Here is a 22,830-nt window from a genome sequence, read left to right on the forward strand (position 1 = left end):
ATGGATAAGCGCGCGTGCAGTTGAAGGGACGCCGACCATAGGTAACTGTGCTAGTCACCTCATTTGTCTTTATTATCTCTCCTCACGTCACGTAACATTAAATGCTTTTCATTATTTACTCTCTCTCAGTTTTTCTTTATATTCTTCAAACACTTCTCCTTCCCTCTCATATTTTCTCTATTCACTCTATCTTTTTGCATTCATATCAAACCCTAGCTGTTCATTATCTGCAAATCCATCATGAACTCTTCATCAAGCCCAGGAAACCATGGAAAAGATCAAAACAACAAGAGGAAAGCTGTTGAAACATCTCCCTCCAAACCCAAAAAGATAAAGATCACCTATGACCCTCTCAAGGTGAATCCATTCGAAGCAATGTTATCTGGAAACTATTCTAGACGTGTGTTTCAACCCCCTGGTGAAAGCCCTCCATCATCTCCATCTTCTTCCTCATCTTGTTTCCTTCTAGACTCAACTTCCTCTTCATCTAACCTTTCCTCTCCCTCAACCCATTCCGAAGAAATCTCTTCATCTTCACCCGCTGAGAATGTTGTCTCTGATAAAGATTGTGGAAGATCTGCATCAGAACCAAGTCTCCCTGACCCCTCGCCTGGAAGCCCAAGAAGCAGTCAATGAGGCGTTTCACTCCTTCATGGCATGCTGGCACAGACTTTGTCTTAGCTAGGGTCTTAGGATTTGGTCTTAGTAGTTTTTCTTTCCTTGTTGCATCTGCTTGTTAAACATCTTCTCATGTAATATCTTTTGATTATCAATGAAAACTTTCCTTGTTTTACATTCCAGTGATTTTATTTGTCGTTTTATTCATCTGAATCTTTTGAAATATTCTTTTTGATGTTATGACAAAAAGGGGGAGAAGATAAATGATAAATGATTTGATTAATCTATCAGTTGCTGGGTAAAGCTCCCACACATTTACTAACAAGAACTGCAAGTTCTATATGGTTTAAGTGTTTTGCAGGTATAAAGAAGTGAAGAGAATCTTCAAAGCAAACACAAGAAGCTAAACCATGGAAACTGAAGCAAGCTGAGTGCTGTCAAGCTTCAGAGATCAGAAGCACTGATAATAGAATTTGATCCATATTTGTCCATTTGATCTGACAAAATTCTATTTTCTCTGATACATTATTTTAGCCTATATGGCTCTGATACATATCATGTGTTCTAATATACATTTTATGTTCTGACTCGTTCATGCTGACTTTTGTCGTTTAGTTTTTGTTCTGTAACATTTCAGGATGTAGAGATGCTCAGATGATGCTCTGGTACATTCAACAATGTTCTGATACAAATCTAGCATGAAGTGATGTTGGTAGAAATTCAAAGCTCTGAAGCTATCCGAGGGAAGCAGAAATCAGAAGCTGTGAAGGTTCTAAAGATCCAAAAAACTCAAGTTCTGAAGCTGTCCTAAAGGGAAGCAGAAATCAGAAGCTGTGAATGTTCAGAAGATCAAAGAAATTCAAGTTCTGAAGCTGTCCTAGATGGAAGCAGGAATCAGAAGCTGTGAGTGTTCTAGGGATCTAAAGAAATTCTAGTTCTGAAGCTGTCCAATGGAAGCAGAAGTCAGAAGCTATGAATTCTCTGAAGACAGAAGCTTATATGATCGTCTCTACCGAAATAATCAGGGAAGTCTTTTATTAAAGTTCTTCGAGTATTTATTTCAGGGGGAGATTATTTATCTCAGGGGGAGATTGTTAATCTCAGGGGGAGACATATTCATATGCTTATGCTATAGCTGTGTAATTTGTCTTTTGCCGTCTATTCTTTCTGATCGCAAATTCATATCATTTATATATGTTTTTGTCATCATCAAAAAGGGGGAGATTGTTAGAACAAGATTTGTTCTGATCAATTATCTTAGTTTTGATGATAACAATAATATGAATTTTGCTTAAGATAATATGGTACTCTAATTCAATGCAATTTCCTTTTCAGGAAATATATAAAGAGTACGCATAATTCAGCGCTCAGAAGCTTTGTCTCAAAGGGTTCAGCATGCAACATCAGAACATGGTCTGGCAAGACATCAGAAGATGGTCGAAGCAGAATCAGAACATGGGTCTATGGAAGCATCAGAAGAACAAGAGAACAGAAGCACTGAAGTACTGATGGTATCACGCTCAGAAGCACTTCAAGGTCAGAAGATCAGAAGATGCTATGCACCAAGCTGTTTGACTCTGATGATATTCAAACGTTGTATTCACAAACATCAGATCAGAAGGAAGTACAAGTGGCAAGCTACGCTGACTGACAAAAGGAACGTTAAAAGCTATTAAAGGCTACGTCAGTAGACACAGCGTGAACAAGGCTCGAGGTAGTTGACAAAAGCGTATAACATTAAATGCGATGCTGTACGGAACACGCAAAGCATTAAATGCACTCAACGGTCATCTTCTCCAACGCCTATAAATATGAAGTTCTGATGAGAAGCAAGGTTAACGATTCTGCACCAAAACAACTCATATTAACTTGCTGAAACTCTGTTCAAATCAAAGCTCAGAATCTTCATCTTCATCAAAGCTCACTACATTGCTGTTGTAATATATTAGTGAGATTAAGCTTAAACGTTAAGAGAAATATCACAGTTTGTGATTATAGCTTTTAAGAAGCAATTGTAATACTCTTAGAATTGATTACATTAAGTTGTAAGGAACTAGAGTGATCGTGTGGATCAGAATACTCTAGGAAGTCTTAGAGGTTATCTAAGCAGTTGTAACTAGAGTGATCGTGTGGATCAGTAGACTCTAGAAAAGTCTTAGAGGGTATCTAAGCAGTTGTTCCTGGAGTGATCAGTGTGTGATCAGAAGACTCTGGAAGACTTAGTTGCTGACTAAGTGGAGAACCATTGTAATCCGTGCGATTAGTGGATTAAATCCTCAGTTGAGGTAAATCATCTCTGCGGGGGTGGACTGGAGTAGTTTAGTTAACAACGAACCAGGATAAAAATAATTGTGCAATTTATTTTTATCTGTCAAGTTTTTAAAGCTACACTTATTCAAACCCCCCTTTCTAAGTGTGTTTCTATCCTTCAATACGGTGAACTGACTTTTTTAATCAAAAATGTCGCGGTTAAGCATGAGTCGCCACCGACTTTTATTTTATCCAATTGGAAAGGCAAAAAGAACAGGAAAGACCTTTGAAAGATTTTGAGTTCGGGGGGTAAGTTATACAAAGGGAAGGTTTTTAAGGCACCCTTTGCATCCATAGTTATCTACGGGCTCTTAATTGCTTGGCTCACTTTTGAATTGTTTTGAAACGTTTGAAAAAGGAATGTGAGAATAGGAAAAGATTCGTTTAAGGACTTTAACTTGTAAATAAGCGTAGCCTTGTTTGAAATCATTTTGAAAAGGAGGTGTGAAAAGCATTTGAATTTGTTTGAATTGAGCAAGCAATTAAGAACTACCTACCCTAAGTTATCTTTCTTGTTCTTTAAGTCTTTCGGGCGAAAGGATCTATCCATACCATGAGAGGGCAGGAAGTCTTTCAATTGGATGTGCGGGTCATCGAAGGGTCATCGAGAATAATCGTTCGCCACAAGACTGACCCTTGCCATAAAGAAGGCAGGTAGTCTAAGGGAAGGATATAATAGTCATTTGATTTTCTTAGGCATCAGGCGAGGATACCTTAGCAATAGGGACAATCATCTTATAAGGCAACATCGAGGGAGTTTCAATAACTCTGAAGGCGACAGGCAGCATTATCAATAAGGCAACAAGGCAACAGTAATAAGGCAACAAGGCAACCAGAGGGATTACCCTAAAGGTGTGTGGGTGCAACAATCATGTGGTTAACTTCGATGACATTTATCTTGTAATTAGTGATCTAGGTTCAGTTAATAATCTTGCACTCCCTATTTTACTAACCACGCAGTTTAAAAATGCAGAAATTAAAGGCAGAAAAAATAAAAGTTCCTACGCTATTACAATAAACACCTGCGGGGATGGGGGAATTAAAACAAAAAATAAGAGAAATCAATAATCAGTATGAAGTCTTCGAATGCCTTGATCTTCCTTGAACCCTCGATTGACTCTGAAAATTATGAGGAAAATAAGGGGTGAGTGTATTACAAATTCATTAACTATGGAGGCAAACCCTATTTTAATTCGAAAGGCAGAAATAAAAAAATGATGTTAAATAAATAAAAATAAAGTGATGTTAAATAAATAAATGAAAATAAAACAAATTGGGAACTTAGCTTTTTTGATCTCGAGGCGCGTGGCTGAAGAACTTGAAGTAACACTGAAAATCTGCGCAAAGAAGAGAAGAGGTTTTTAGTGTATGAATGATCTACAATCCCTAAAAAGGTTTACAAACTTTACCCCTGAACCTAACAAGTTTTCTAGTTTATTTAAGAAAACTTATTGCGACCTAAAGGGTTTGTAAGGCTAAAAATGCATTAATGGATAGATAAAATTAGGGCTCAAGGCAGAAAATATTTAATTAGCACAAAAACTCAATTATTGCCCTAAAATAATTAATTGATTAAAAATATGTACCACAAATGATATTTTTAATATTAGAAAATAATTATTCTTAAATAAAATCGAATCCTCGATTAAAAGGTTCAAGGGACATGAACATATTATTTAAATGGTATTTTAAATAGTTTAAAAAAATTAAAATAGAAAAGAAATAAATAAAGAAAAAGAGAATGGCTTATGTAATTAAAAAATAAATAAATTAAAAAGAAAACTTAGCTGCAATTGTGTGTGGTGGCATCTTGAGGGTGCATCATGGGTTATCATCTCTGGGCCTTCTGATCTGGTCGTATGGAGATCTCATGGTGATCACTAAGGGCGCATGGTAAGCAGGCATGGGGGCGATTACATCATAGAGAAAGAATTGGGCGCGAAAATGAAAATTAATTATCACAGGCCCACCAGGGCAAATTAAAGCAAATAAAGATATAAATAAATTAAAGCAAATAAAGATATAAATAAATAAACAAGTTTTACCACAAAGTCAGGAATTTGAAAGATGGATGAAGATTAAGAACGGGGTTAAGGGTTTAAAACCCTAATGGGATAACCTAAGGGTGAAAACCTAAGGGTAAAGTTAATGGGCAACTGGTTTTTGAGGTTTTCTACATTTTTCAATTAAAGCTAAACCTAATTAACGTAAATTATCTAATTGATTATTTTAGATAAAATTAAATCCTAGTTGAATAAAAAACTTAAAATTAAATTAACTAGGTAATTATAAAAGTTTTAACCTAAGTTCTAATTGTTTTGATCTAAAAATTACTACCCATCATAGTTGTTAAGTTAATTAACAAACCTAATAAAAATTAGTTCAAACCCTAGTCAGATACTAATTATTTGGCCCAAGGCCCACTTATCTCTAAAAATTAACTGAAATTATCAACCAAATTAATTGAGAAAAAGAAAAGACTAAAAGTGAGAATACGTGGAACCTGCATCGTCCCTCTTTCCTCGAATCAAAGGATTGCTTAATCCTTTCCTTCCCATCTCCAACAAGCCTCACCTGAAATCAAACAAAAAAAAAATATGAAAAGCAACAATCAACAGTGACTCGAACTCGAAGCGATTCACAAAATGTGTGTTCATGGTGTTGGATCGGTGAATGACGTCCCGACATAGTGAAGTTGTCGGTGTGTTGTTCTAAACATCTGCCGACGGCTGTTATTGATGGTTATCGGAGGAATTGTTCTGATCAGATGGATTTTGCGGCGCCAAGAGCTTCGATCCAGTCACGTTGATGATGGTTGTGCGATTGCAGAAGCACGGTGGCTCTATGGGCGATGTCGTGTGCTCCGGCACGGCTTCATAAGGTGGGAGCAGCAGTGCTATTACAATCTGTTCGGCTGCCTTGTTATTTCTTTTCCTTCTGTTTTTCCGATCTGCACCTGTTGTTGTTTTGTTTTGTATGTTTTCCAATGTTAGTGTTGTAAAACGGTGATGGATGTAAAGATTGGAATGATGGTTAATGGTTTGGTGTATGATATTGCAAGTTAAGAGCTATGTCATGCCTGTTGAATTTGGCGGAAGATCTTAAAAACAGACGTCGGTAGGGTATGAATTTCAAGGAGGTGTTGTTGTGTCTGTAACTATGGCAACAAGAAGGATGAATGTGAATAGAGTTTTGTGATTTTGGTTATTATAGACGAGGTACCGATGAGCAGTGGAGGTTGTAAGAAGTGTGCGGTTTGATGGTAATTTTGTACCGTGTGGAATTGGTTTTTTGGGTGAAAAAGATTGGCCTCGAGAGTGTTAGAAATATGTATGTGAATTGGTGTGTATTTACAGGTGGGAAGGAGTTGTGTTGATCTTTTGAATGGTGTTTGAAGTTGTTACAGTCAGTTACGAGGTGTATGTACAAAAGGTTAAAGGTTTGACTCAAGAGAGACCAAAAAGCTTTGACTCTGAAAAATAAACTTGTAAGGATTATGCGTGAGAGGGAGAGGTCCAGAAAAATAGGGTTAGTTGTGTTAGTATATATAGTAGTAAGATTAGGTTAAATGAGAAATATGGATCATGATTAAAACAACCGAAAGCCCAAAGATTAAAATAAAATAAATATTAAAATAAAGATATTAAAAATTTAAACAATAAAAAAGTATCTTTTTGTGAAAATAAAATTAATAGTAAAGTAAATAAATAAAAGAAAAATAAAATGTTAGTAACGTGGGATTCGAACCTGAGACCTTTCACCTGCAAGCCTTACCTTTTTACCAATCGTGCCAACTTATTTATTCAAAACTGAATGGTATTTGAAAGTATATGAATGTCAAGAAAATATTTGTTATCTAAAAGATACGAATATTTTAAAATAAACCATCGTATATTTTAAATAAGCAAGATTAATTAATGTCAATGTTTCAGTAACAATAGACCAAAAATCTTCGTAAAGACCAAGCTTAAAATAATGCGGGCAAATTTTGGGGTAAGACAATGTCTTATAGTAGTGAAGCCTCATAACCCCTAATCCCTAATGGACAACTCACTCATGGTAAGGAATAGCACAGACATGTCAACTTTCATCATCGAAAACATAATAAACGGTAGAAATAATAAAGAAATTATAATAAAAGCGTTAAATAAAACTTGGCCGACAAGAAATAACTATGAAATGAACTTGATCTAGTGCTCCAATAGAGACTTGAGTATAGAACGTGAAAGCAAAAATTAGAAATAAAAATTGGATACCAACTAATAGAAACCTATGAGTTTTTATAATATATTCTAATAGTGAAATAAGTCTCTAGGTTTAATTCTCATTACATCAGTGAATAATTAGATCAGAAAAGTCCCAAAATTCCAAAATAGGAGAATATCGCACCGAAAAAAGGAAACAAATCACCTAGGAACTTGCCTGCCTGCTACGGGTGGCCGTAGCATGCCCCTGGAAAACAATAGGTGAACAAAAAATGAAAGAGGGCTAGGGCTTTGGCTTCTACGGCCCATAGAAGTTTCTACTTATGGCTGTAGCAACCCCTTGGATTTTGCATGCAGAAATCTCGTGTTTGCGCCATTTTTCACGCTTTGCTCTTTTGGATCTCCTTTCTTCCTGGAATACTCCTCAAAACCTCAAATCAATGAGAACATATTACCAAAGCATAAAATATGATTATAGATGGAAAAACTAACAAAAACTTAGGAAATAGAAAAGTAAAACGACTATAAAAAGCAATGCAAAAAACACTTATCAAACTCCCTCAAACTTAGATCGTTGCTTGTCCTCAAGTAACAAAGCTTGCATATGCGAATTTTTGGATAAAAAGTTTACTTATGAAAGAGCATAAGAAAATGGAACATCTCGGTACTCATACTTGAGTTTTTGTTTGGATTAGCTAAGGACTACTTCTCTCGGTACTAATCTAACGCCAAAAGTATTTGCAAGAACACTTCACTGTAGTGAGACTAAAGACCTAGGTTTCCCTTTTAGACACCTTTCTAACTGTGCTTTGTACTTAAGTCTCATCTTCCAATTTTCTTCCCTTTTCATTCGAACAATCAATTTAAGGCATTTGGAATTTTGTGATAGTCATCGCATACACGAAATTGGTTGAGAGAATTAACTAGGCACTAAATAAGCAACTTTCTCTTTTTATTCACCGATGAAAGTACACACTTTTGCGTGTTTATTTGCATTCCACTATGGAAAGATATTGGGGTTCAACCACTGTTGAGCTGAATAACCTAGTGAGGGTTACCCAACTTAGAAGGTGTAGTTGCCTTTTACCGCCTTTTCATTATTTCGGTGCCAACATTATTTTTTCAACCAACCATATGTTACACGTGAATTTTATGTTATGCCAGACCGTCATGATAAACTAATGAAGGAGTAATTTTTAGAAATCGAGCACTATGGTACAGATCTACACGTTAGACTCGTGGCCTATTTTGGGGAACCTAAGGTGTTCAAGCAAAACCTCTTTTATCAAAACTTTTCCAGTTTCCCTAGTCTTAGCCTTTCTTCCCTCTAACTCTATATACTATTCCTAGTTTCCTCAAAATCAAAGTTCTTTTTGAAAAAAAAATTATCTCGGTCCTAATTTAGGAGAAATTCAAATAGTGGTATATTTAAAATTAAAATCAACGGAAGCAAAATTAAAAAAAAAAACAACAAACACACCAACATGGTAAATAACAAGGAAAATAACGAAAGCACCAAAATCCCCCCAAACTTGAACCAAACATTTGTTCGTAATGTTTTAGTACAAGAAAGAAGGGGCAAACTCACAAAGATCCTTATTGAGGAGGAGGAAAGTGCAACATGAGTTGTTGCATCATCTCTTGCATATTATCCAACATAACATCTTGTCTTGATTGCTATTTGTGAAACTTTTAATTAACTAAAAAAATTCAAACAATAAGAAAAACATATTAGTACGAAAAGTGTAGGTTACCTCCCACGTATCACTTTGTTTAACGTCGTTCTATCTCAACGGTCAATACCTTTAAGATCAAGAAGGTGATTTCTCTAAGCTTAGACCCCTAGAATTCTATTTAGATGTTCTTGGGGCCCAAGTAAGTCTACCCATCCAAGACATACATCCATTTATCTTTTCTACCTCCTTTTATACGGAGGATCATACTTTAGGTACGTTTTCTCACAGATTTCCTCTTTCTCTCTTTTAAGTTTTCCTCATTTGACGTCTTGACGACTAAGGTCAAGATTGTAACAAGAGTTTGGGATTTCATTCATATCTTTCAAATAAGGGAACCAAATTTTTAATCTATTTTCCCTACCTCAAACGTTAGTACCCCTGCTTAACATAGATGACCGCCCTGGCCAAGGCCAAGAAATGTCTACCTAAGATGATAAGGACACTAAAATCTTTCTCTATATCCATTATCACAAAATTAGTGGATATGTAGAGGTGTCCAACCTTAATGGGAACATCCTCCAAAACCCCAAAGGCACGTTTTACTGTCTTATCAGCGAGCTGTAGGGAAATATCAATAGGTTTCGTCTCACCTAAATTCAACTTTCTGCACACATCCAGGGACATCATGTTAACACTATCCCCAAGGTAACATAAGGCTCTGTCAAATTTCAAAGTACCTATTTCACAGGGAATTGTGAAGCTCCTTGGATCTTCTAACTTAGGTGGAAATTCCTTTTGGATTAAGGTGCTACACACAACATTGAGGATTACATTTTCATTGTTCTCTATCTTCTGTTTCTTAGAAAAGATTTCTTTCAATATTTTGGCATAGGTGGGCATTTGGGATTAAACCTCGGAAAAAAGGAATATCAATGTAGAGCTTTTTTAGCAATTCTACAAACTTCCTAAATCGTGCCTCTACCTTAGTTTTAACAAGCCTTTCTGGAAATGGGTTTTATAGGTAGGAGAAGCAACATGTGATGCTTCCCTTTCAACCTCTTGAACAACCTCCTTTTTAAGCGGGGTTGGTTCACTTTCCTTAACCTTTTTATCTTTCTATTTAAGGTCAACCACTTTCTCACCACCTCTATTTATTATAGTGTTCAACTGCACTCTAGGATTTTTCTCGGGCTGCCTCAAGAATAATCCAGAAAAGGTGGAAGCCAAAGTTTTTTGCTGAGAAACTTGGAAAATTTAAGTTTCTAACATTTAAGAGTGGGTAGTGATACCATCAACCTTATTAGCGTGGTGGTTGTGATTCCTAAATTCTTCATTTTTACGAGTTTGTGTCATTATAAAGTTTTATACTGAAATATCTAAATTAGATTTCACATGTGCAGCTGGTGCAACATTTTAGAAACCCAGTGGTCCCATAACTTGCTGAGGTTGGTTTTTCTTATAAGAGAAATTTGGGTGATCTCGCCACCCGGGTTATAGGTATTAGAGTATGGATTATTCCGCTGGTTATTTACATAATTTTCATTCTCCTAAATAGATTCTCCGACGAGAATTATTTGACAATCATTAGCAATATGCCCATTTATTTCGCATATCTCACAATTGAGAGTAGCGTGGGCAATAGAAGCAACAGGGGTAGGTGAAACAGGTGCGGGAGGAGTGATGTTCAAAAGATCAGTTTTCTTGGAGAGAGCATCTACCTTTGAATTCATATGGTCGAACACACTCACTTCATAGAATCCACTAGTTTTAGGGGTAGATTTAGTGACGACTAGTCACACACTTCCCCACGAGTGGTGATTCTTAGCCATCTCTTCGATCAAATTATATACTATATCTTGAGGGCTATTCATGAGGGCTCTGTCAGATTCCGCATCTAAGGTCATCCTTGTGGAGTAAAGGAGACCATCATAGAAGGTATGGATAATCATCCTTTTTTGAGCCCATGGAATGGGCACAACCTCAATAAGTCCTTTTAACTCTCTCATGCGTCAAACAAAGATTCCCCCTCTTCTTGTCTAAAAATGTTAATATCACCCCTAAGTTAACATATTTTTCCTAGCGAAAAATATCGCGCAAGGAAGGCAGATTTTAATTAAGCCCAAGTGGTTATCGAACTGGCGGACAAGGATTGTAGCCAAGCCGCGCACGATCTCTCAATGAGAAAAGGAATAACCTGAGGCGGATGGCATTTTGATAAACGTCGTTAGCCTTTAAAGTACCATATTTATCAACAATATATATATATATATATATATATATATATATATATATATATATATATATATATATATATATATATATATATATATATATATATATATATATATATATGCAAATCCGGGTTTTCAAAAGGCAGCCCTCATAATTGATCCTTTTGGACCATACATATCAAAGACAATTTTAACTCAAAATTATTTGTCGTTATTAGTAGGTGCACAATACTGCGGTGCAATTCTTGCTTTCTTAGACTTCGGCGTCTTCCACATAGAAAACGCTTGATTTTGTCTATAGGTTCGATTGTAAAATCGACATAATGAGTTATGCACATACAAGTGCAGCAAGAAAATTGTAACAACAAAAAAAGATTAAAACTCTAGTCTATACAGTAACTAAACAAAAATTCAATAACAATCTAAATTGTTCCCCTACAACGATGCCAAAAACTTGACACACCGCAAGTGTACGGTTGTGCAATGTATTGAAAATACTATCGAACCACAAGGATCAAAGGATTGAATACCGAACTCTATTTTATCAATGTATATCTAGAGTGACCTAAAATTTATGTTTTAAGGAACAACTTAAGTGAAAAAGCACTTAAGTTAAAATAACTTAAATAAAAAGCACTTTTAGAAAAATAACTTTATTAAAAATCACTTAAAATATGATGAAACAAACAGGAATTAGGGTCATGATTCTTATTCTGACATCTATGTATGATCCAATTCATTTCCATGTCATATAAGTAATTAAAAAATTTTAGTCTGACTTGACAGGATACAAGGTCGTCATTAATTGACGGTGTAAAATTAATTTACACTATCAGTGCGTCATCCTTTTCTCATAAAAAATATATGTTAATTTCCATCAAGAGTTATATGAAAATGTCGAAGATTAAATCAATTATCTCACAAATAAATATATTTAGATAATTAATAAATTAGTTTAATTTGCGTTTGCATGCCATCACGTCCATTAACACCCCTAACTTGGGTCTATGTTTAATATATTTTTTTAAATAAAGATCCCGCTAATTAATGCTCCAGGACATTAGTTAAAATTTCAAATAAAAAAATAATATATGTTCATCCAATATATTTATAAAAAATTATTAATTTTGTTTTTAATACATTAAATATATATTTTTTTAAAAAAACTTATTTTTTTTAATATTTTAAAAAATGTTCAATTTACCTTTTTCCTTAACTAGTGCTCTGGAGCACTACTTATAAAACTTGATGCATGTGACATTAAATAGCTCTAATTAAATAAAGCTTTAAGCTTGTTTTTAAACTAAAAGTATAAAAAATAAGAAAAATTAAGGGGACATAAACTTATCTTAACAAGCAACTTTATTTACTTCAATGACATTCATACCGCGCGCGCACACACGACATTAGAACAAGGTTACACATCTTCATACAAACACCAACATTTACATACAAACATAACAAACTACAAACATAAACACACACCCATAACTTAAAAGCTTCTTCAATTCTTATTAGCAAAACCACATTCCTGAAGTCTCGTAATCGCCTTTTCAAGCTGACTCCACTTCTGCTCCAACGTCCCAATATATCCAATCGACATCCTCACAAGCCCCGGCGAGATTCCGGCGAGAGCCTTCTCCTCGGAATTCAGTTCACTGCTAGTACTACTTCCAGAAATAGACATAAGTGTCTCATAATAACCCAGACTCACAGCCATGAAACCAAATTGACCATAGTTTTGCAAATAGCTCATTAGTTTGTTAGCTCTCTCTTCGGTTTCCATGTCAATGCACATAAGTCCACCATAGCCATATTCTTTGTTGTGGATGGATTTCAATAACTCGTGATGTGGATGATCCTCTAGGCCAGGGTAGATTACCTTAAGGCCTAGCTTTTTGAGTCTTGTTGAAAAAACTAATGCACGGTTGCTATGTTCTTTCATCCTTATGCCCAAATGAGGGATTCTTTCTGATAATTCAAATGCTATTTTGGGGTTCATTGTTGGGCCTAATAGCATTATAGCTCCTTGATGGAGATCCATCATGGAATTCACAAAGGTTGCACTTCCACAAACAGCACCTGTTCATTTTCAATTCAAACAAAAATATTACAATAAGTTAGTGCTTCATGACGAATGGCTTGAAGTAATAAAGTTACATCATTCTTCTATTATTTTTTTAATGTATGATGAAGTGACATGATGAAAATAGTTATTTTTGTTTGTTAGCTTAGTACTAAGCCTATTCATCATATATATTGATGGTAAAGTTACATAACACGTGTTGCAAGTACAAGGAAGTAGGCAGGTAAGATGAAAAATACGACAATCATTCACGGGAGTCTGGAGAAAAAAACATGTGACTATGTGATGCGATGTGATGTGACGATATACATAAAGTATTTAAAATATTGTTATAACTAGTTTAAAAATTAAGAATAATATTTTTGAGATTATAATATATAAGTGCGTATCTATGATTATATCTAATAGCTCAATCAAATTATCTTTATAAGATAGACTCAATGAATCGGTTCAAAAGTGGTTTCTTTTAATTAATTAATTTTGATAAAGTCCTTCTATAACTTAATTATTAGGATAAGAATGCCACTTACTTGAAATCTCACTTCCTATTTGTGATCTTACCCATAATTAGGATTTTGGCTGCCTTAGTAAAATAATCCTTGGCACTATCATAGAAAAGTAGAAGGAATGAATTGGATCTCAATTAGATGGGAATAAGTTGTAATTTTAATAGGGTGAGATATCACATTCATAAGTCAATAATGGCGTCTAGTTCTAATCTTATAATATTTATATAATTAAGATTTAAATATATTTTTAGTTATTGTTAAAATTTAATTTTCACCCTAATATTTTCTTTTTAATCTATGTAAAATTATCATGCAAACAACTTAAGTTATTGATATAACATTAACATATATGACAAAAGTGTTACTATTAAAATGTCTTTAAGTACAAAACGGGGGCAAAGAATAGACACAACGCACAATGTGTGAATAAATCCAATAAACTAGTTACTATGATTCAGACAACACTACAAATAACTCAAGGAAAATACTTACATGGACACAACCATAACACCTGTACTTACACACAACCAATCACATTTTTTTATTAATTAAAAATTAAAAATAAAATTGTCTCTCTCCTCTTTTATCTCAACCACTCCCATGATGCCAATTAAAAACGAAATTAAAATTTAAATAAATTTATATTCTCCCTCTTTTCATTGGTTGTGCCTAAAACTTTTTTTAAATTACTATCAAAAATAAATTTTGATCCAATCAACAATACTCATCAAAGTTCTCATACTTTAAACTCCAAATTGGACATGCATGGTTTAGTACAATTCTCTTTTATATGATATAAATCAATTCTTATTTAAATATATTTTTAAATTGGACATGCATTATAAATGTTTACTATATACTAGTAATGAAAATGACTACTTGAATGCTTCATATATACATTTATAAATACTTTATAAATGTTTACTATGTCTAGAAAATGAGCAAATGGATCGTCTCATCCAGGTCCAGAAAAACGACAAACCTAAAATGTTTTATAAATATCAATTATATTAACGAGTTTGATTTATTATTCTTCTTAAATTTTACTTTTTCTATCCATCTTTAAAATTTGAGTTTATCTCCCACCAATCACTTATTATAATTTATTTATCAAATTTAATTACTTAATAAATTATTCAAATTTGAGATTTTTTCAAAACAATTTATTTTTATGAGGTTTTTTTCTTAAATATTTTTTAAATCATATTTTTAATAAAAAAACTCGCTTATTTCTTAAAAAAGAAAAAATAATTACTTTTATTAAAAAAATGTAAGGGTACTCTTAATTAAATACTCTTGTGAAAGTATTTAAAAATTGAGAGAGAGTACGTGTTAAGTGTATGGAAGAATAGAGAAAGAACTGAACAGAAAAAGAGTAAAAAGACAAACAAACCTGCTATGATATCAGCCCCACCACTCACAAATTTCGTGATACTGTGAACAACAACATCAGCCCCAAGCCGAGCCGGCGAAATCACCATCGGCGTAAACGTATTGTCCACAACCACCGTCACACCTTTCCGATGCGCCAATCTACACAACTCCGGTATATTCGCCACCGTCAAAGTCGGATTCGAAACCGATTCAAAGTACAAAACCTTCGTCTTCCCTTCAACAATCGCCTCATCCACCTTCTCAATATCCCATATCTCAACGAACGTGGTTGTTATGTTGCTCGTCCTCGGAAGAAAATGATTCAAAAGCGCGTGAGTTCCACCGTACACGGTTGAAGAAGCCACCACGTGATCTCCGGTGTTAACTAACTGGAGAAGCGCAGCGGAAATGGCGGACATGCCGCTGGATGTGCAGTAAGCGGCTTCTGTTCCTTCGAGAGCCGCCATCAGGCGGCTGAGGTTGAGGACGGTTGGATTGAAGTGACGGCTGTAGACGTAGAAGTCTTGATCGGGTCCTACCTCGCCGGCGAACATGCGGCGCATCGTGTCTGGTTCCATCACGGTGAATGTGACGGACGGTTCGATCGACATGTTTACGCCGCCGTGCTCGCCGAACTCGTGACGGACGCTTGCGATTGCCGCGGCGGGATCGCTGCTGTGGAGAGGCTGCATGAGTTTCTTTTTTGTTTCGTTCTCTTCGTCGGGACGGTTACGCTTGGCGGTGGCTGTGGGGGTGGCAGTGGCGGTTAGGAGAAGAGTATCGGCCATGGTGATTAAGGATTAAGGAGCAATTAATTGGGAAAGTAGTGATTAATTAGCGAAGAGTGTGTACTATGAATGTAGCAAGAAGCTCTATATATAATAGTTAGTGTGACTAGTGATGGTGGATTTACAATGGTATGAAAAATAATATTTTTATGATGAATTTTTTGACATTTTTCAAAAGGAAAAAAAATTGAAATTGAGTTGTCGTTTATATAGTTTTAAGTAATATATTAATTGTTAATTTTAAATTGTCATATTGAAATTTTGGACTTATTTTATAAAGAAGAAGAAAAAAGTGGAAATCTGAGTTGTCATTTATTATTTCTGATCTTATTTATAAAAGAAAAAATTCATCTTTTAAATAAATTGAATTGAATAACTAATGTATTTGGATAATATATTGTCTAGATACATTAATCATTCAATATATTTAAAAGTGAAGTTTTTCTTATAAATAAGACCAGAAGGATTATATAATTAGAAGTAATTTATTTAATGTTAATAAAAATGTCATATTTATTTTTTTGGACATATTTTATAAAGAAAAAATTTGAAATTAAAATTTTCAATTATATATATATATATATATATATATATATATATATATATATATAAGTAATTTATTTAATTTTAATAATTTTTTATTATTTTCCTTTTTTTAAAATAACTGATTTAGTTGATAACGATTAAAAAATATATAATTAAAAAACAAAAATAATAGTATTGTTATTAAAATATTAATTTTATATATTAGTGTGTGTAAATTATTTAATTAAGCATACTTTTTACAAAGAAAACGTGTGTGCGGATATTTTTTTTTAATTAAACGTAGTGTGTTCAACAGTGATTATTATATGATTTCACATGTTTGTCCATTGAATTTGGAATATTCTATTGGTTGATGTAATGATCCATAAGATGGGTATTATTATCATTAGTGTTTTGTTTTTTTAATTTAATTTAATTTATCGTAACAAAAAAATAATATTGTATTCATTTTTTATATAATTAAAAAATTAAATATATTAGTTAAGAGACACAAAATATGTTAATTTGATGGACAATAAGAAGAAGATAAACAACTGAAAATCGACAATGTAAATTATTTTTGCAAGTAGATCATTTGTGATAAATAATATTAACAATTATATGGTATTTTTTTGTTTACAATATAATATTTATAAAATTTCATGTGATTAATTTTATTTTTTGAATTTATAGACGAAATGACCAAAATTACTAAATTATGCACACAATGTCAATTTTGAATTTAAATTTGTTGTTTAATACAATAATATGCATATTTGTTTGAATTGGCACGTCCAAATATCTGATTATTTTTTATTAACATTACAAAATTAGTATCTTATTACTTTTCAAATTAAAATCTAAAATAACCATCTTTTTAATTGAACTTGAAAGCTTGTCAACCATAGAAACGTGTGCTCTTATTAACGCGACCCTTTTAAATAACTACTAGTAAAAGACGGGCGCACGGGTCACGTAAAGTCGGTATAAAAATCAAATAGATATAATATTTTTATGGTTAAATAGTAAATTTAAAAAAAAACGACATATGTATATAAACAATAATCAATATATCATAATGATTGATAAATAAAAATGAAATATTTTGACAGAAAAAAAATAATAAATAAATAAATAATTAGAATAAAAAAATTATTAATAATAGTTACGATAGAGAGGAAAAGAACATTTGAACATAGATGTAATATATTTTTATATTAAGTAATCTTATATGTTTGATAATGTATCAAAAAAATTATTAAAATTTGTGGACTACATTATAAATATTAAATAAATATAATATTGTTATGGTTAAATAATTATATTAAACAAAATGAAATATGTATATAAATAAAAATAATTAAATCGTAAATATTACGAATTAAATCTGAAATATGTATGAAAAAAAAAATAAATAATTAGAACACAATAACAATTATTATTAATTATGAAAGAGAAAAAAAAAACATTAGAACTCTTTATTTTATAGTTTTTATGTTAATATTGTTTTCTTTTTTATATTGTGATTTATTAAATCAATTTATATAAATTAATGATATAGTTAGTATGACTATTATAATTTTTTATTTATAAGAATTAATACTTTATATAATACCAAAATTTTGTTTTTTTTTCTTAAGCTTTAAAAAATAAATGAATAAATAAATATGAACAATTATTATTAATTATGAAAGAGAAAAAAATAAATAGAACTCTTTATTTTATAGTTTTTAAGTTAATGAATCTTAACGTGTGATATTGTATGAAAAGAAATACTTTAAGTTTTGGATTACATTATAAAATAAACCAACATCAATATATTACTTTTTCCACACAATTAAAAAATTGACTCATATATAAATAACGTGGAATTAATTAATACTCTTAAAAAGAGTTGATTGTATTTAGTTCTGCATGCACAGAAAAAGTGGATTTCTCCAGTTTCCAAAATCTCTTGCACGTTTACCTACTAAAGAGAAGTCTAATAGGTAATAGGCCTTTGTGTATATATGGTGATAGAAACTTGTTAACTCCCACACTTCAAGTAAGAAAGGGCGAACCGTAAAGCAGAAAGTTGGAAGAAAAATGGGTAGTTTCTCCCAAGTAGCCAAAGCTTGCAGGTGGTTGATCTTCTTCTTTTAATCCAATCTTTTTATTTCGTTTGTTTTCTGTGGATTCTGAGTCTGTTCGATGCTTGTTTCTTATGTAGGTCATTGAAGTTTCTTGTCGTTGAGGACCCTGTGAAACGATTCGCGATAAAACGAAGGATGAAGCAAAGATCCAAGCAACTCCGAATGAGGTTGAGAACGAAGAAACAGCGAATTACCAGGTTGTGCAGTGAGTGGGCTTTACATGCAATCAACAATGTTGCATGCGGCTGGGAAAGGGGGAGTAAGATTAAGAACATATCAATGGTGTGGCAGAATGAGATGCTTGGAATCAAATGGTCGGGGAAGCATCAGGAAATTAGGGCTGGTTTGGGTTTTGCTTTATTGGAAGACGTTCAATTTGTGGCTGATGTTATGGGAAGTGTGGGACTGCAGATAAATCCCAGAATGGTTGAGATGTCCAATTCAGTGTATCTTGGTAGGATCGCCTTTGAAAGTGAAAGGTATAACATTTTTATTCAACGACTGTATTGAAAGAAGATGATATTAGGTTAGATGAGTTTAATTCCATTCCACGCATTAACTCTGTGTTTGTCTTCTGTATGACAGTGACTGGATGATATGGGCAGAGTTGGTGAAGAAGCTTAAAACAATGGTTAGGAATATCTCTGTAGACACAAAATCTATTGTAATATCTACATTAAATGATTTGTTTGTTGATCCGTATGCTACTGGTCATTTTGTGAAATTGTGATTGTTGTGTAATGCAGGTTTAGGTGTTGATGGCTAGACTGGATGAAGTGGTTTTGCAGTTTTGGAAGAGCAGCAGTTTGTTTTGAATGATGTTGCTGGGTTATTTTGTTTTAAATCAATGAAATTTAATGTAATGTTTGGAACTTTTTTTATGTTATATTGATAGTTTGTATTTGAATTGTAACAGACAATGGTTTGATAACCTTTTTTGTAATTCCAATATCATAGTTTTATGATTTGGACCGATGCTTGAACATTTAAATGATTATTATCATGGTTTACTTTAGTTTAATTGGTGTTGTTATTGTAATGTGGCTATGCTTTCAGATTTATTTAATTTGTGTAAGATGTGTAAGTTAATAGGATCCAAGTGTTAATGATATATAGTATGAAAAGTAAACATAAGGATACCATTACATGAAAGTAATATTGTAACAACATTTGCAGTTCAATATAATTGGTAATAATAAAATTGTAGAGAAAAAAGCATCTGAAAGCACATATTATGTATGGTAATTTTTTAAAAAGATTACGTGTTTAAGATTATTTATACTTTTTTTTAATAGAATATTAAGTGTTTAAAAATAGGTATAGTATTTGGAAGACCTTTGACAATTAAATGGGTCATGTGTGAAGGAAGTTATATATTTGGAATAGTAAGCTATTTTATTAAGAGGAAAAATGGATGTTTTTTAAACAAATTGGTTTGTTAATTTTTTATGTATGAAGTGTATATCACATGGCTGAAAATAAGTCGAGTCGAGTTGAACTCACCTCAGTTCGATTTGATTCATTAAAAATTATTTCAGCTTAAATATTAGTTCGAGTTTGTCACGAAATTTTTTTAAGCTCAAATTCGACTCTTTAGAAATGTACGAACAACTCGGTTTAACTCGTTTGTTTCACGAACTTAAAAGTAATTTTTTTAAAGATATTTTAAATTTATATTTTTGTAAAGTAAAAATATATAAATAAAATAAAAGTTATAAGATTGGAATTTATATAACCTTGATTTTATTTGTATAATTATTTTTAAAAATATTTTGCTCACTTGAGAATACAAATTATTAATTAAAACTGTTGAATTAAAAGAAAATATAGGACTAAGATTTGAAGCAAATATTTAAATCTACTCTTAAAATCAATATAATTCATCTTTTGTATAATCGAATTGATTTATGAACTTAAAGAGTCAATTATGTATAGTTCAAATTCAGTTCATTTAGTTAATGAACTAAATTTTTAATTTATATTCAACTCATTTAATTCATTAACTTAATTGAACAATTTAATTGTCAAACCGAATTATTTTCGAATTGGTTCAATTCATTTTTCAGAGCTCTCTTAATCTATAGAGAATATAATGAAAAGAGTTATTTCTCAAAAGAATTTTAAATTTATAATTACTTTCCTCTTTAGGCAGGGATAAAATGAAGGAATAAACAAATATAACTAATAATAAGCAAATTTAAGTATAATACAAGTTATAACAATGGATGGAGAGAAAAGAGAAAATTTCTTCTTATATATAACCATCAATTTATTGCATGCCTATAAAAATATTTTGTATTTCATTTATAATATCATTTAATTGAAAATCTTTTGAGAGAAAAATCAAAATTCATGCCTATAAAAATATTTTGTATTTCATTTATAATATCATTTAATTGAAAATCTTTTGAGAGAAAAATCAAAATAGTGTCTAAATGCTCTTGGTGTGATTTAGAGGGTAATAAGTGTTTGGGTTAGATATACAATACTTTTATAATATTGACGAAATTTGCTTTATTTATGTAAAAAAATAAAATTGGATCGCCACTTTAAAATGTTCTTTTGCGTCTTAAGAGCAAAAAGTTACTCCTGTGATATATTTATTTATTTATCTCCCCAATTCAACGTTTAATTTGTACGGTTAGGAGGAAAATTAAAAAAATAAAATATTTCAGAATGTATTCCAAAAAATATATATTGAAGGGCTAAAACGAAAATCGCCTACATTACATAGAGGTAAAGTGATATTAATCCTAACAGTGCGTTTGATTTGCTAAAAAACGAGGTACTGGACAGGACAACTTTTTTTGTACTCTGTTTGATGCAGAAACTAATCATGGTACTGGACAAAAAATATGGCAAGGTACTGGACAAAATCATAATTTTTTGTCCCCCACTAAACCATGGGACAACTTTTTGTCCCAAGCACTAATTATCAACAAAATATCAAAAAATTAATTTTTACTCTCTTTCTTATTATTTAATATTTTAATTTATAAATATAATATTAATATGTTATACTATTTTTATTCGGTTGATTGACATATCAAATAAAGTAGAAAAAAATCTCAATTTATTATTTTTCATTCTCTTCTCATTATTTAATATTTTGACTCAAAAATATTAATAAAAAATATTATATAAGAAATTATATTATTTTGTCTGCTGCATAAACATATTAAACAAAATAGAGTAAAAAAAATTATTTCTTCATCTTTTTTCCTCCTTATTATTTAATATTTTGATTCATCAATATTATATTTTATATATCAATAAATAATATTATATTAAAAATTGTATTATTTTGTCTGGTGCATGGACATATCAAGCAAAATCCAGAAAATAGTTGTCCAGTCTAGTAACCATCAAACACAGTACAATACAAAAAGTTGTCTTGTACTGTTCTGTACTATCTAGTACTGTTTTGTCCAGTACTTCATAATTTACAAATCAAACGCAACCTAAGGGTGTGTTTGTTTTGGTGCTAGAAAAAAGATTCTTGAGAACCTGATGCTGGAAATAGTTATTCCTTTGTTTGGTAGATGGGAAAGAAAAAAAATGTCTTCGAATAAATAATACTCAGAAATATAAGTTATTCATAAAATTTTAACTATTTATTCCTACGTCAAAGGATGGGAATTATATATTCCCATGGGAATAAAAAATAACCAACTCAAACAGTCAAACTACCCACTTTTATATTATTTAAACACATTATTTTATATTTTTAAAAATTTTAAATTATAAATAAAATAAATTCTTAATTATTCTTTGGAACCTTAATTATTTACCAAACAAATTGATAAAAATAAAATTCTTGAGATTAACATCCCAAGAAATAACATTTATGGGATTGTAATTTAAATCCGCCAGACAAACGCATCTTAAGTATTTTTTTATTCTTATTTATTTATAAATAAATTATTATTATTATTATTATTATTATTATTATTATTTGGGAATCTGTAATCCTTCTATTAGGTATTTTTATTGATATCAATATTGTGATGATTTTGTTGGACTTAAAAGGGTATGGTCCAAAAGAGAGGAAGGCAGCGGGTACCGCAATATTACCATAGGTCGCCAGGGCTTTGGCTAATATGCATAAGGATTTTACTTATGCACCATGCATAAGCCTACATAAGCCATTGGATCATGTTTTTAATCCAGTATTGAGTATTGAGTATTGAGTGGTGAGTATAGAGTATTGAGTAATAACAATTGATGTCTAGAATTTGATCCAATGATCCAAGGGTCCATAATAATCTATGCATGGTGTATAGATTTTTATCTATGCACGGTAACTGTACCCGGTCGCCAGAAGGAAAGCTAGAGAGTATCTTTAGCATAGGAAAATCTTTAATTTTTTTGAAATA

The 22,830-nt window shown here is 31.9% G+C and overlaps 1 protein-coding gene and 1 non-coding gene across 2 annotated transcripts; one reads left to right on the forward strand and one right to left on the reverse strand.

Annotated features, from left to right (window-relative positions):
- Positions 1-10,767: 10,767 nt before the first annotated feature.
- Positions 10,768-10,873, forward strand: LOC131645441 (small nucleolar RNA R71). The gene has a single exon (XR_009297062.1). It is a non-coding gene; the product is annotated as a small nucleolar RNA R71 (small nucleolar RNA).
- Positions 10,874-12,384: 1,511 nt separating this feature from the next.
- LOC131644245 (methionine gamma-lyase-like) lies at positions 12,385-15,877 on the reverse strand. Its single transcript, XM_058914691.1, has 2 exons — positions 15,029-15,877; positions 12,385-13,122 (listed from the first exon to the last, which is right to left on the reverse strand). The coding sequence occupies exons 1-2, from the start codon at positions 15,795-15,797 to the stop codon at positions 12,545-12,547; spliced, it is 1,347 nt and encodes a 448-aa protein (XP_058770674.1). The 5' UTR covers positions 15,798-15,877; the 3' UTR covers positions 12,385-12,544.
- Between the last annotated feature and the right edge of the window lie 6,953 nt (positions 15,878-22,830).

This window comes from Vicia villosa, linkage group LG1 (assembly GCF_029867415.1).
Source record: "Vicia villosa cultivar HV-30 ecotype Madison, WI linkage group LG1, Vvil1.0, whole genome shotgun sequence".
In the NCBI taxonomy this organism is placed as follows: Eukaryota; Viridiplantae; Streptophyta; class Magnoliopsida; order Fabales; family Fabaceae; genus Vicia; species Vicia villosa.

Bases quoted from the DNA above. Each gene is read 5' to 3' on its own strand.
- LOC131644245 (XM_058914691.1), bottom strand. From the start codon at position 15,797: ATGGCCGATACTCTTCTCCTAACCGCCACTGCCACCCCCACAGCCACC. The intron at 13,123-15,028 runs GTTTGTTTGTCT...GAAAATGAACAG, and splicing joins TGGGGCTGATATCATAGCAG to GTGCTGTTTGTGGAAGTGCA.